We start from the raw sequence: 14,838 nt of genomic DNA, 5'->3' as shown, positions 1-14,838 counted from the left end.
AACAAATCCACAGTAGATCACCAGGTATGCCTGGACAGGCGCCGTTACCCTGAAATCAGCTCCAGGATAGCAGAAAGTTTTGTGGGGGAGGATGGGTAAACCCTGGGGGGACCTGAGAGACCACCTAGGAGAGGAGTCCCTTCTCCACATGCTACTCTAGAACCCCTCCTAATCCCAGCAAGACTGAGGCAAAGGGTAGGGGATACAGGCACCAACAGGATCTCACAGAGGGCCTAGCCACCCCTGACACTAGCCCAGATAGCACTGCTGGGTGCATTAGAAAAAGGCACCCCTTTCTCAAAACGCTTGAGTGCCATCTGCTGGAAAGCAGTCACAACAGCTATACAAGTCTACGATGACTACCGGAGAAATGGTGCCCCCTGGAGTTGTGCAATGAGCAATGTGCACTTGAGAGTGGCAATCTCCTCAGCTGATATCCCTCTGGGAGTGGGTCTGGGCAGTAGAAGCAAACATCCAGGAAGGCGCAAGCGTCTTGGCACCTCCCTCTCCCGGTGCGAGTTCTGTTGATGCCATCCTGTGTAAGGCAGAGGGGACAGGGGCCCAAATGAACCCTGGGGAGATTGGGGGCAGGGGCAGGTTGGAAGGGGCAAGTGGGAGAGAGCCTATCAACCTCTTAGGGCCATTAGGCCCTTCTGGGCCCCCTTTCCCCTCCTCACCAGACTTGGTCTCCAGCGGCTGAGACTGGAAGCACTGGAGTGGGGTGGGAAGGACTCTGGCCAGGGAGACTGAATCCCCGGAGCTGGGAGTCCGGGCTAGGAGGTCGCCGCGCTCTCAGTGCGGGGGGACTGCGGGGCCATCTCAGTGGGGTCCGGGGAGAATCCTCCCAGGTCGGGGGAGGGGGCCACGGAGCCGCCCCTTCGCTTTCGCTCGCCCTTCGCTGCCCTCCCGGGCTCCGGTTCAGAAGCGCTCTCGGCGCCTGCCGTGGCTTCCAAACTGCGCCGCCTTCTCCTGCGGCAGAAAAGGACTTTCAGATGTAGTAGCGGCGGCGGCGGCAGCAGCGACGACTTAGGACAGCGCCCCCTCCCCCTAACCGCCGCCTCTCCTTCTCCCTCTCCCTAGGCCCCCTCCCCTCCCCCTCCCCTCCCCCTCCCCCTCCCCCCTCCCCCCTCCCCCCCTCCCCCCCCCCCCGGGAAGGCGCTGGGGGTGTGGCCAGGGGCCGGTATAAAGTCCGGGGGAGCCGGTCCCGGGCAGCAGCTCAGACCCCTGCCCCCCTACAGCCAGCCGCCTGGGCCGGGCCGAGGATGCGGCGCAGCGCCAGGCTCGCTCTCCTCCGGCCCGCTTGCTAACTTCCTCGGCTTCGTCCTTGTCCGCCAGCGGAGCCGCCCCGTGTCCTCGCGCCCTCCGGGTCGGGTCCTCCAGGCGCGCCGGGAGCTGCCTCTGTGTCCCCCGCTGTCCGCCCGTGCCCCGTCCTCGCCCGGTCATGCTGCCCCTGTGCCTCGTGGCCGCGCTGCTGCTGGCCGCCGGGCCCGGGCCGAGCCTGGGCGACGAAGCCATCCACTGCCCGCCCTGCTCCGAGGAGAAGCTGGCGCGCTGCCGCCCCCCCGTGGGCTGCGAGGAGCTGGTGCGAGAGCCGGGCTGCGGCTGTTGCGCCACTTGCGCCCTGGGCAAGGGGATGCCCTGCGGGGTGTACACCCCCCGCTGCGGCTCCGGCCTGCGCTGCTACCCGCCCCGGGGCGTGGAGAAGCCCCTGCACACGCTGGTGCACGGGCAAGGCGTGTGTATGGAACTGGCAGAGATCGAGGCTATCCAGGAAAGCCTGCAGCCCTCTGGTAAGGTGCCCCAGCCCTTGCACGCCCTCCCTGGGGTCCTCCCCTCCCAGAAGCCCCTTCCCCATTCGGGTTGGCCTGAAAGGCTCTTGAAAATCCCCTGTGAGCTGAGCAGAAGGCAGGTATGTGGCAGGGCCCGACTGGCACGGGACAGGGTCAGCCAAGGAAACTGCTGTCAAGTCCCTAGCAGCCTGTTGCCACCATCAAAGAGGCCTCTGTCCCATCCCTCCATCTCAGGGGTGTCTATTTGGGAAGAGAGGTCTCAATGGTAGTCCTGGCTGCTGGGGCAAGAGTGGAAAATTAAGTGACCTGGCCCAGCCCACAGCCTGCCAGTGAGCAGTCTAGGGCCATATACTTGGAGGATGGGGCTGGTGGCAGTGGAGGCGTTCTGTTCCTGATCCAGGGACCTCCCCTCACCCTGGACACAAGTGGAGGCCCCAGGGGTCTGCGAAGCCAGGGCTTGGCCTTTTGACATTGAGGTGGGGTGGAGTGGGACATGTAAATTAGAGTGGCTTTGGTGGTGAGGGGCATCAGAGTGGCCCTTCCTCAAAGCCCCAGGCCGGCTCACCTAGCTTTTTGAGAGGTATTGGGAAGACAGGGGTCTCTCTGCCAGGCCTGGGCACCTCCTCCTGCCCTGGTACACAGGCACCCTGCTCCTTTCTCCTGGCAGGTGCCATTTGAGGTGGCAGAAGAGAAGCAAGTCTTGGCTCCCAGCCCAGAGCTGCAGAAACCTAACGGGACAGGCAGTAGAGAGCGGAGGGCTGGGTGGTGGGGAGAGAGAGAGAGAAAGGGAGAGAGAGGTTTAGAAGGTCTTTGGCCCTAAACTCATTCTTACACTTTCTCTTTTTCTATTTCTCAGTGAGACTTTCAGTTTCTCCCTTATAGTCTTTCTGTCTCTCTCCTTCTTTCTCTTATTCTTTTGTTCTTTCCTGCTGCGTCTCTCAACCTCTAGTTTCACTAACAACATTCTCAGATTCTCCTTTCCTCAATATCTCCTGCCCGTTATCAGTTTCTTTCTCTTTATTCTATTCCTTTTCCTGTTTTTGTTGCCCTGCTTTGCTCACTTTCATCTCAGTCTCTTTCCGTTGCTCATTCTCTTGACTCTGTCACCGTTTCTCTTTCTGTCTTTGTTCCTGTCTTTCTCTGTTGCTTTCAGAATCTCTCTGTCTGCCTTTCTCTACCTCTGCCTCTGTTTCTTGTTCCCTCTCCGACTCTGTTTTGCTCTCCCTGTGCCTCTGTCTGTTTCTGTCTCTTTTCCTGGTGCTTGAAGCTTCCATTGTTGCAGTCCGGATGCTGGGACTCCGGCCCCAAGCTTCCTGCCCTGGGTCCCAGACCGCTCCACTTCCTCAATCCTCTGCAGCTTGTTAGCCAGAGGAGAGCAGGATGCAGGGAAAACAGGAAGGAGGTGGACCCCAGGGGTCTGGGCCTCGGGCCTCTCTGCCCTTCCTGCCCCTGGGCAGCGAGAGATAGGTCAGCAGAAAACATTCTAGGAGAAATGCCAGCCTGACACCCAGCACATCTGGGAAGCGGGGGTGGGGGTTTTCTGGGGGTGTAAGTCACTGATCCTGGGGCAGAGATGCCAGTGCTAGTGGGAGAGGAGGGGTACTGGTACAGGACCAGACTGGGAGTGAGGGCTGAGCCCTTGGGCTCCCCGGGTATAACGGGTTCCGTTTGCTTCGTACCTCCACCCTCCACCGGCCAGCGGGTATCTGGCACCAGATTAGGATGGCTGGTGAGCTCCTCCTCTCTCACCAACTTGAACGTGGGACAGAAGAGCCCTCAGTGGGTCTTGGGAACCCCTTCTTCCCTGGCTGGGTAGGAACACCCTGTCCTGAAGTGGAAGAAACTGTTCCCCTAGGAGCTGGGGAGGCATGGTGTGAACAGTTTGTGAGTGTCCTGTGAACATCGTGTACACCAGCCTCGAAAGGCAGCTTTAGGCCCCTTTTGGATTACAGGGCCCAAGGTCTCCTTGCCTTGGCCTCCACCCTTGCAGTGCAGGCAGATATTGGGAGAGGGGAAGGGGAGGTCTGGGGGGCCCTGGGGAAACTAGGTACCTACTCAGCAAGCTGTGTCCATGCCCTCTTACCTCCCAGTCTTCTCAGAAGTACCCCTGCCACGGCCCGGGCCACACTGCACCGCGTGAAAGGCGCCTCCTAGAGCTGTGCCGTAGCCCTGCAGGGTGTCTGGTGAGACCAGGCGTCCAGGGCTCGGCCCCTCTCCCTGCAGTCCTCCTGAGCCTTCCACTGTCGATAGGCTACTGTCCCTCCTGCGTCCCAAAGCTTGGGCCTTCTTTTTTTTTTTTGCTGTAGGCGGGCCTCTCACTGTTGTGGCCTCTCCCGTTGCGGAGCACAGGCTCCGGACACGCAGGCTCAGCGGCCATGGCTCACAGGCCCAGCCGCTCCGCGGCACATGGGATCCTCCCGGACCGGGGAACGAACCCGTGTCCCCTGCATTGGCAGGCGGACTCTCAACCACTGCGCCACCAGGGAAGCCCAAGGGCCTTCTTGCCTGGGGAATAGTTGGGCAGAGAGGTCAATCACGCTCTTCTTCCTGCCTTTTCCTCTTGGGGCTGGGCTTCAGCAGGAGACTGGGGAGAGCAGTCACTCAGCGTGCCCCCTCCCTCGGCCTGCTATGGTCCAGAGGCCCACTCTTTGCTCCTGGGGCAGGTCTCCCCCATCCCTCTCCCAGCTAACCCCCTCCCCCGTGCCCTCTGCCGTGACCCCCTGTCCCAGCTTTCCAAGCCAGAAAAGGTTGTGGATTAACACAGCTCAGGCCGCCAGAGGTGGGGGCGGGGTGGGACTCGTGTGTCAGAAGTCCACAATCCTGATTCAGTGTACTGACCCTCGACTTGTGGAATCTGGGGGAGTGGACAGTGGGAAGATTAGCGTTTGGACTGGGGAGATCCTAAACTGTGCTCTGGGTCCCTCTGGGACAGGGTTAGGGAACATGCAGCCTGGGTTAATTTTTAGTCAACACAGCAAATATTGTCCCCCCTACTTCAGTACTGGGAATCCAGTCATGTCATGGGAACAGGGCCTTCCCAGAAATTCTGTGCCTTGGGGGAGGGGGGAAGGGGGAGCATGGCTGCTTAACATTTTTTCTTTAGTTTTGGCAAAGCCAGAATTATTGGTGCCTTGGGTATCAGGAGTCTTTCCATTTAAAGACATAGGAGCTGCAGAGATAAGTTCTTCTCCTTTCCTCTAGCCAGACTGCTTCTTTTCCTCATCTAGAAAAAGGGGGGACAGTGGGACCTATCTTGCAGGGCTGGGGCATCTGGCATGGAGGAAGAGTTCAATACTGGAGCAGTGATGAGGGTGGTGATGAAGAGGAAGCCGAATGGATTGAAGTTGGAGCTTAACTTCTCTGATGCTGGGGCTTTGGGGGACAGTAGGGCAAGTGAGCAAAGCTGGGGGGACATGCAGAGGAGTGGAGGGGGTAGGGTGGAAGGGCCAGCTGTCCTTCTCTGACTCTTTAGTCTGAGGCCAGCAGCGTGGCACAAGGGTGAGGGGGACACCCCTTGAGCCAGACCTCAAAGAAAAGCCTGGTGCCCAGCATGGGTGGTCTTGGCTTCTCCAGCCAGAGTGCAGGGGAAGGAGGAAAAGGCCTTTGTTGTAGGGCGGGTGTGTGACCCTCCAGATCGTGTCTGGTTGGCTGGGCCCACCTACCTCACAGCCTCACCCTGGGCGTCTTGAGGGGAGTGGGGGCTGGAGTTGAAGGGAAATCATGAGGATGAAATCAGGCAGCAAGGAAGAGGAAATCTCATAGCTTTGACCATGAACTTTGCAGCCATTGGTGGCAAAGCTGTGAAACCTCTTCTTCCTCTGGGTCCCTGCCCTTCCTCTGTGGCTGGAGCAAAGACCAAGGTCTCCCCTGTGGCTGGATGTCGTTGGCCTAGCTCCAGAGGGGCAAGAGGAGGTGACCTGGCCTACCTTGGAAGCCCCGCCTCCCAAACAAGCCTTTCAGATGTCGGGAGATCCGACCTTTGGTGGGGGGCGGGCAGGTTTGACTCGGCTCCCGCGCAGAGGGGAACCCACCAGGATTGCGATTTTTCCAGAGGGTGCCACCTGGGTGAGCAGCACGAGAAGGATGGACCCCCTGCATGAGCAGGGAAGTAGCAAGAATTTAGCCAGTTTTAGAGATGGGGAGGTGAACGTTCTTTTTAGAGACTCAGGGCGATGACCCTCACCCTCCCAAGCCTAGTGCCTAGGGTGGATCCTGGGGTGGGGTCTCAGTCTGCCAGTTAAACAAGACTGGGCAAAAAGAAGTTACAGATTAAGTGGAAAGTCAACAGCCGGGGTGCAGTCACTGTGCTGTGGCCAGGGCAGGGTCAGGGCGCCTGGGTGCATGTGGGTGTGCACGCGTGGACCAGTGTGTGTCCGGACACGTGATTGTTTGTGTATGTTTGTGATCCTTGAGTCCCAGCCTGTCTGTGTCTGAGCTGGCAGATAGGGACATGGTCTGCGTACCCCTGCCCCTGAGAGAGGCAGTACGGAGCCACTCTCCCTGCCGGCCGTGTTCTACTCTAAGCTGAGACACAAGCTGCAGCTAAGTGTGCTGGGTGGTGGGGAAACCAAGGTGGGGGAGGCCGGGCAGGCTGCCTGCTGATATGCCCCATGTGACGGGAGCCCTGCTGATACAAGAACGTGAGCTATGTTTCCAAGCTCGCCCTATGCCCTACGCGTCCCCGGGGTTCAGCGAGTGGACCCAGTTGTCTTCCTTCGTGGCACGTCCTAAATTAAGGGACGATCATTCCAAATATCCTTTCATAATCCCCCGTGTAGCACAGGGAGATCAGCTCGGTGCTTTGTGTCCACCTAGAGGGGTGGGATAGGGAGGGTGAGAGGGAGAGGCAAGAGGGAGGAGATATGGGGATATATGTATACGTATAGCTGATTCACTTTGTTATACAGCAGAAACTAACACACCATTGTAAAGCAATTATACTCCAATAAAGATGTTAAAACAAAAAATCCCTCCCCTGAGTGTTTTTGTGAACTTGACTCATAGAAACACAATGTTGGAAAGTAGTCGAATTTCTACGGCATATCTCTCCGGGTCCTTGAGACCTCTGCCACCCTGATGTGCCACACCTCCAGGGCAGAACTCTATCTCCTGAGGCAGCCCCGTGCATTAGAAAACTCTTCCTAGGGAACCTAAGAACATCTGGCCACTTACCAAGAGGGACAAGTGTCACTGTGCACAGCCGTGCTTTCCTTTCTGGTCATGAAAAGAAAGCAAACTCGAAGGAAGAACAACAAAACCTTTCCGGTTGAAGGGGGCCCTCAAGGTAGTGTCGTGGGTTGTGTCAAATGAGCCCCTGGGATCCTTAGAGCCTTTCCAGGTAGAATGGTGGCCCCTTTGTTCTAAGCTCGCTCCGCTTCTGTGGTTCCAAGACAAATCTCTCAATTCTTTTAGGTCTTCTATTTGCTTTCTCTCCAATCCCCAGCTCCAGCCTACACACCTGCAGTGCTGTGACCCCGTCCACTAGTCTTGTGGCTTTGGGCAAGGCGGACGCGGTGATGGCGGGGGGTGGTCACTGGCCAGCCTGGGCCTTCTTAGCCAGAAGCTTCCTTGGGAAGGTCTTCAGGGAAGAGCTTGGATCTCAGGTCTTCTCTCTGGTTCCTGCCTGGGGGCTTGGGGTCTATCTTCCTATGGCCCCCTTTGCACAATCCTGGTCTTCTGATATTGATCTGCCCCTTCTTTTGCCGCCCACACCAGCTGGGAAATCTTGCTGTCGTGGCTTCTCCTCGGTTGACCTTCGGGAACTTGATCTTTTGGGACAGAAGTCCCCTCCAGACTGTCCTTCTTGGGATGTGAAATAGGCAGAAGGAGGGATTATATCTCTCTGCTTCATTTATTCCTTCCCTCTGTTGCTTTTCTCTAAGCCAGCCCTGCATCAGTGACAAAACCTCTTCCCATCCTCGGTGACTGAATTTTATACATAACCTTTGGTGTGGAATCTTGACAAAGACTTTCTGGGGGTCTAGATTCCTCCTTGCCTGGTTTCCCTTTATCCACGTGCTTCCCCCTGGACCCCCAGAACTAGGAGAATAAAAAGAGAACTAACCCCCCAACTAACTTTGGCTCGGCAGAAAAATACCATTTAACCCAGAGGCAGCTCTGGGACCGCTGCCATCATGGAGGAACCTGCTAACTCCTCAGGAAAAAAAACCCTGATGCAAACCAGATGTAACCTTCTGTCCTGCTGCCAACATCTGGAATGCTGGCAGGGGCTCTGCACTCAGGCCGGCAGCAAGTTGCCAAACCCGAGCATTTCAGAGGTGGCTCTGATCTGCAGAGGGATCTTGCGATCTCTTTGTCCAGCTCAGCCCTGTGTTCTGGTTTTGGCCGCCTGGATGGAGGAGCGGCGGTTACAATTCTGGGACTTCTGGATGGGGTCTTTCTGGAGTTCAGATAGAGCCTTTAGGAGAGCCCAGGGAAAGCGTGGTGGTTCAGCCTCACCACCCCCATCTCCGCGTCCCCAGTGCCCTGGCTCTGGGCAACAGATGTGCACTTTGGATGGGGTCTGAAATGTAAGGACGGGAGACTTTGGGGTGGGGGTGGGGGCTGAAGGGATGTGTGAGGGTGTTCTCTTGGTCCTGGAGCACACAGTGTCTCAGACACACGCACACACACACACACACACACACTCTCACATGCAGGCATACACACCCACTCCCACTTCTCCTGTGCAGCCAATGGAGAGAGTTTTGGGGCCAGATTTCTCATCACTCATGGAAACTTTGATTCCGGCCATTTGGAAGAGGGTCAGCAGAGCCGACAGCCCTGGGGATCCCCTGGCTGGCTCAGCGAGATGCTGAAAAGAGTAGGAAAGGAGAGAGGAAGAAAGAGCAGACCGAGAGGGGGATGGTAGGGAGAACTGAATGCAAGGGGGATGAGATTCGGTGTGGGGCCCCCTGCCTGCCTGAGACCTCCCTGCAGGGCCCAGGGGACCCTCCTGCTGTCTGGGCAGCTGCAGCTAGTGACTCATCTGAGGGCTGGACTGGGTGGAGTGAGGGACAAATCAAGGACTTCAAGAGGAATATTCTCCCGAGGAGATCCTGGGGAGTGGGGAAGAAACCGGGGTGCTGCTTTCATTTCTTCGCGCCCCCCAGAGCCCCTGCTCTTCCCCAGCGCCAGGCTGGAGAATCCCTAAGAAGGAGAAAACAGGTGGGAGGCTGGGTTGCTGTGCTGCCTTGTCCTTTCCCATCGCTGACCTTTCCCCATGTTGGCCTGATTGCAGACAAGGACGAGGGTGATCACCCCAATAACAGCTTCAGCCCCTGCAGCGCCCATGACCGCAGGTGCCTGCAGAAGCACTTCGCCAAAATTCGAGACCGGAGCACCAGTGGGGGCAAGATGAAGGTCATCGGGGTCCCTCGGGAGGAAGCCCGGCCTGTGGTGAGGATCTCTGACCAAATGCGCACGTGCGTAGGCACACACACCACCACCATCACCAGATCTGGACAATGTCCATTCAGCAAACATCCTTTAGATGTCTGCGGGGTGCAAGATGTACCTAGCATGCATCATCAGGACCCAGGAAGTCCTCACTCCTCTTCTTGAAATTCCTTTCCTGCTCACCAGTTCTAGACACTGGGATAGCTGAAGTTATTGTTAAACACTGAGACGCTTCCGTACTGGTTGGTGAACAGCAGTGGCCCCAAGCCTCCTGATGTTTCTTGGCCCTTCCCAGGGAGTCCCCACCCCAGAGCTTCTCAGGAGCTAAAGGGTTCATGCTGGCCGTAGCAGGGAGCCTTGGGACCCTGCTCCAGGGTCCGGCTAATGTCCTTTCTGATGCGTGTTTCTGATGGATCCATGCCTGGGTCTTACAAGTTGTTAATTATATGATTTCATCCGTCACTCCTGTTTAGAAATCATCCCCTTCCTGTCCTTCACCATAGATTTCCTTTCCCCACAAGGTCCCTTCACATCATAGCCCTCCTTTTTAGAAGCCCTGTGGCTCAAGGCCCTCTCTTCAATGTCCCTCTGTTCTGCCCGCCAGTGTCCCCTGAGCCCGAGCTCCTCCTTTTACCTCGTTGGGCCCTGCTCAGCTTCCAGGCCTTAACCCTCCTTTCAGAGCCCACAGTCCTGATTTGACCCCCAGCCCTGGTCCTCCTGCCTCTCTCCCTTCTGCTGAGCAGTTTCATCCTCCCCCTCCTCCAGCCCCAGGGCTCCTGCCAGAGTGAGCTGCACCGGGCCCTGGAGCGGCTGGCCGCCTCGCAGAGCCGCACCCACGAGGACCTCTACATCATCCCCATTCCCAACTGCGACCGCAACGGCAACTTCCACCCCAAGCAGGTGGGTCTCCATCTCGGCCGACTTGGCCCGGCCTCAGCTCCAGGATGTCCAGGATGGAGGTCTCAGGAAGGGGGGAGCTCCTCAACCCAAACCTAACCCCTTGGACCCTCCCCAAACCCTCCCCCAACCTCAGGACCTCAGCTCATTTTGCAGATGAGGAGACTGAGGCCCAGGGAGGGGTAGAGGCCGGCCCAGAGTCACGGAGCGAGTTAAAGGTAGACCAGTTACCCTGCCTCCCCGTCCAGGCTTATTTCTATGACCTCTGTAGTCACCATCTGTGATGCAGACCTGGCACTCCTGCCAACCTCTGCCTCCAACCCTCTCTCACTCTCCTTCCTCCATTCCTGTGAGTTCTCCTTTGTCCCTGGATGTCTGAGGTTTCCACGTGTGGCCTGTGGGATCTTAGTTCCCTGGCCAGGGATCGAGCCCAGGCCCTCGCAGTGAAAGCGTGAAGTCCTAACCACCGGACTGCCAGGGAACTCCTCATGGCTGAGGTTTCATCTGGGAATGGAGGGGCTAGGTCTTGAAGAGTTGAGGAGGAAACTCAGCCTGCCCCTTCCCCCAGGCTGAGCCGCCAAACCACCTGGGGTTCAGCCAGGCTGGAGGTGAAGCCAGACCTGACGGCTGGAGACGGGAACTTTGGGTGCAGCAGAGGAAGGACAAGGCAGGAGACAAGACAGGAATGCAGAAACCTCTGTACCTCCTTACGCCCTTGGAACATGGGCTCTTCTGACAAGCCCCCAGGACGCTGGGATGGTCAACGAGGTTGGCCTGCTCCAGCCCCATGTCTGGCCTGTCTCAGTCGGGCTCACTCGGAAGGGTGGCATATCTGGGCAGGACACTGGGTGGGGTGCCTCGTGCTGGGTGTGGCCTGGATCTCCTCCAGCCCTTGTGGGTGTAGGCACACACGTCCTCCCACTCCGTGCTCTACAGACGAATCCACAAGGTGGACCACCACTCAGCCAGAAGGGGCCTAGCTAGGAGGAGAAAGGCTGCCCCCGAGTCTGCACACCCCAGGATGGCATGAGGAGGTTATGAAGAGGTGTGCAATGGAGGAGGACCACAAAGGTCTCCCCGCCAAACCAACGCCAAACCTCCCTCCAGCCTTTATCCCAATACCAATTTTATCCTTGTCCCAATTTTTCTTTTTCCTTTTTTTTTGACCACGTCGTGTGGCTTGTGGGATCTCAGTTCCCCAACCTGGGCCCTCCGGCAGTGAAAGCAGAGTCCTAATCACTGGACCGCCAGGGAATTCCTCCTTGTTCCAATTTTTAAAAACTGCCCCCCCCCCCACCCGTTAAAAAAATCAATAGACTTTATTTTTTAGAGCAGTTTTAAGTTTACAGAAAAACCGAGCAGGAAGTACGGAGCTCCCATCTACTTTCCCACCCCCAGCCTCTCCTATTAACATGAGTGTGGTACATTTGTTACAACTGAGGAACTAAAATTGATCATTAGTTGTTAACTAAAGTCCATAGTTTACGTTAGGGTTCACTCTTTGTGTTATACACGTTTATGTGTTTCCTTCCCCCCGGTTTTTATCCCACTGAAAATTCTGACACTTGACCCTTTATCTTCAGGCCAATTCTGACCCTTGAGACAACCTTCACTCCAACTCTAACCCCGACTCTGAAATACACCTTTACCCCCTACTTTTCCTCCTCCCCCGTCTAATCCCGACCCAAACTTTAGCCCAACTGCTTTCATTGTTCTGACCTTGACCTCTGTCTCTATCCCAATTCCATTTCTGACCTGGGCTCTAAGCCTCACCCCACTCAAGTTTGAGTCATAATTCCCAGTTCAACTGCAACTCTCATGCTGATCCTACGCTAACTTCAATGCGGCTAATCACAATCTTAACCATAATCCTATTCTTAGAGTCCCAACACAATCAGAGCCCAAACTAAAACACAATCAGAACCCAAATTAAAGACTTCTCCAACCTGAACCCTAGCCTTTCAAATCCAGCTGCACCTTTCAGCTCCACGGATCCAGTCTCCCCTCCAGGTAGAGGCTACAGAACTTCCTCAGGACCCTGGCTTCGGGACCTTCTGCACCAAAACTGTCTGGACCTTTCCTTCTCGGCCAACTTTACTCCAGTGAGCTCAGGGGACCCATGTTCAAGAGAGCCTGTGCCCTCAGGAGTCCATCTTGGAGCCACTGTCTGACTTGGGGGCTGGGCTGGGACCGGGACCAGCTGCCTGAGATCTGACCTCTCACACCCTTGTCTTGGCAGTGCCACCCGGCCCTGGATGGGCAGCGCGGCAAGTGCTGGTGTGTGGACCGGAAGACGGGAGTGAAGCTTCCGGGGGGCCTGGAGCCGAAGGGGGAGCTGGACTGCCATCAGTTGGCTGACAGCTTCCGCGAGTGAGCCCTGTCAGCAGGCGGGGGGCTCCCTGCTCCCTGCTGCCCCCTCCCCTGGAGGCTGCAGAGCTGACCTGGAGCCTGGGTCTGAGTCCTGGCCCTGCTTCTGGCCCAGAAGTTTCCCTTGGGGTGTGTTTGTGTGTGTGCATGTGTGCTTATGAGCATGGGTGTGCCCTTGGGGTGAGCCGAAGCCTAGGGGTGTCCTTTGGGCTTAGATAGCCTGAGAGAGCCCTGGTATGTTTCCAAATTGATCCTGGATTCATTCAGCCCTTCCGCCATCTATAAACACTTCTTGACCACATACTACATGTCAGCTGTAGTGTTCAGCCCTGCGGGCTCTTATTTTGACTCCCTCTGATTTAGACATGTGAGGCCACCCTCCTATAAGGTGAGCACAAGTCTGTAGGAGAAGAAAAGTCCCAGTCCCATAAGGAGGGGAGGAAAATAGACATGTACCTTGACCGTTGTCCCTCCCCCTCAAACCAGTCAGAGGGTGGAGGCCATAGGGAAAGTGTGGGGTAGCAGATGACTCAGTGGTTAGGAGACCGACTGAGACCCAATTCCAAAGCTAAAGCCTGCCAGGCTCCCCTTTACTCCCCCCCGGGTCCCTCCAGGGGGAAGGACCTGCAGGGACAAGCCCACCTTAGCTTTGTTGCTTGGCAACTGAGACCCTGCTTTGGGGGAGGGAAGAGGTCAGCGGAAGGCCTGCAGGACAGAGGGCTGGGGAGGTGGGGCCCATCTCTAAGCAGTCAGGGGAGGAGGAAAGAATGCACAGCTGGACTGCATGTGCCTGATGGAGAAAGGAAACCACATGCTGGGAGGTGAGGGCCTTACCTGGGGTCCTGCTTCCTCCCCCATTTGTGGTCACAGCCAGAAGTCACCAGGATGACTCCATCCTTCAGTGGCTCACTGTCTGTGGCTCTGCCTCCCTCCCCACACCTCCTTCCCTGGACCTTCCTCCCCGATATTTCCCTACCCACTGGGCATTTTCTGGCTTGACTGGATGGAAAGAGACTTAGGAACCTACCAGTTGGCCATGATGTCTTGTCTATTTTTTTTTTTTTTTTTTTTTTTTTTTTTTTTTTTAACAAAACAGAACAAAACCAAAAAAACCGTAGACAATGGTGTTCGGTTGATTTATTTACAATTAAGAGACAGGGATGCACCAGGGGTGGGGAGAACTGTCTTACATGGTAAAAGGACTGCAAAGGGTCAGCCAATTCACCCTCCTCTTCCTTGCAGCTTCTTCCTGGGGAGCCTCTCCGTCCCCAGAGGCTGTGCTGTCTGTGTTCAGACTCCTGGTGGGCCAGTAATGGCTTCTGAAGGGAGGGAGCAAGCTGGCCAGCCCTGCTGGGCCAGAGCCATTTCTGGGATCAGCTGGTGTGTGAAGCGGGGGCATTTCCTAGGGCATCAGGCAGACTGGGTTCGCGTCTGGATTTGATTTATCGATTTAGTGAGGGGAGGTACTGCCCTGAAGCTAGGGAAAGGGGGTAAGCTCTCCAACACATTCCACAGCTCTGACTGCCTAGATTCCTGACTGGGGGTTGGGGCTGAGATTTCATTCTGAGGGGTTGGGAGTGGGGGTATCTTTGATCTTGCTGTCCTGGACTCGCCAGGCTATGGGCTCTCAGTGCCAGCCCCAGAATGTGTGCCCACGTGGTACCACTGGATTCCTGGTCGTCTCCCAATGCTCCTTACCTCCCACCTTTGTGCTGTGTGTGCGTGTGTGTGTGTGTGTTTGATCTCTTGCACTCTCAGGCTTCTCGATTGCACTGGCCCCTGATGCACTGGCACCTGTGCCGTCTGAATCTTGAGCCTGGGGCCGCAATCCTCATCTCTCTAACTCTGCCTCTGTGGCGGCATCCCACAGCCATCTAGTCTTCCTGAGGCACCACAGGCTGCTGCCAGCAGCAGGAGATAAAGAACAAAGTGACGCTCCTTCAGCTGGGGGGCCTGCTCTTCACAGAGCCCCCTCCTTCTGGGGCCGAGGCCAAGGCATGCTGGGAGAGGAGGCTGAGTGTAGGCTGAAGATGAAGTTTTAGGTCCCTAAGCCAAATGTAGGGAGAGTATCTCTTTCCCCAAGGCATCTCTTTCAATTCCCCTTTGTCTCCAGCCTCCCTTCCTAATGCTTTATTCTTGTATCCTTGGAATGGGTGGTAAGAGGTCCTTTTCTTTTCATGTGCCTCCAAAAAAAACCTGGGTCTGCTTGCGAAGTAGCTGCACGTGTGGCCTGGGATGTGCCTTTGTGATAGGTGTGTATTTATAATGTGTGTGTGCACGCATGTGTGTGCATATAGTGAAGTGACACCTGAAATGTGAGTGAGAGTGTGGGCTTTTACAGGGCGTGTGTCCCTCGGCTGGGTGTGTGTAGATGTGACACACATTT

At 56.4% G+C, this 14,838-nt stretch overlaps 1 protein-coding gene across 1 annotated transcript; it reads left to right on the top strand.

Annotated features, from left to right (window-relative positions):
* The first annotated feature begins 1,198 nt into the window (after window positions 1–1,198).
* On the top strand, window positions 1,199–13,574 carry IGFBP4 (insulin like growth factor binding protein 4). The gene is made up of 4 exons (XM_004282770.3): window positions 1,199–1,790; window positions 9,031–9,188; window positions 9,954–10,088; window positions 12,325–13,574. The coding sequence occupies exons 1-4, from the start codon at window positions 1,442–1,444 to the stop codon at window positions 12,457–12,459; spliced, it is 777 nt and encodes a 258-aa protein (XP_004282818.1). The 5' UTR covers window positions 1,199–1,441; the 3' UTR covers window positions 12,460–13,574.
* The last annotated feature ends 1,264 nt before the right edge of the window (window positions 13,575–14,838 follow it).

The sequence above is a fragment of the Orcinus orca genome, chromosome 19 (genome assembly GCF_937001465.1).
Source record: "Orcinus orca chromosome 19, mOrcOrc1.1, whole genome shotgun sequence".
Lineage (NCBI taxonomy): Eukaryota > Metazoa > Chordata > Mammalia > Artiodactyla > Delphinidae > Orcinus > Orcinus orca.
Note: the sequence above shows the minus strand (reverse complement) of the source record. Positions and strands in the feature narration are given on the sequence as shown.

Coding starts and splice junctions, on each gene's coding strand:
- IGFBP4 (XM_004282770.3), top strand. CDS start 1,442: ATGCTGCCCCTGTGCCTCGTGGCCGCGCTGCTGCTGGCCGCCGGGCCC. Junction 9,189..9,953: donor GGGAGGAAGCCCGGCCTGTG/GTGAGGATCTCT, acceptor CCCCTCCTCCAG/CCCCAGGGCTCCTGCCAGAG. Junction 10,089..12,324: donor GCAACTTCCACCCCAAGCAG/GTGGGTCTCCAT, acceptor TTGTCTTGGCAG/TGCCACCCGGCCCTGGATGG.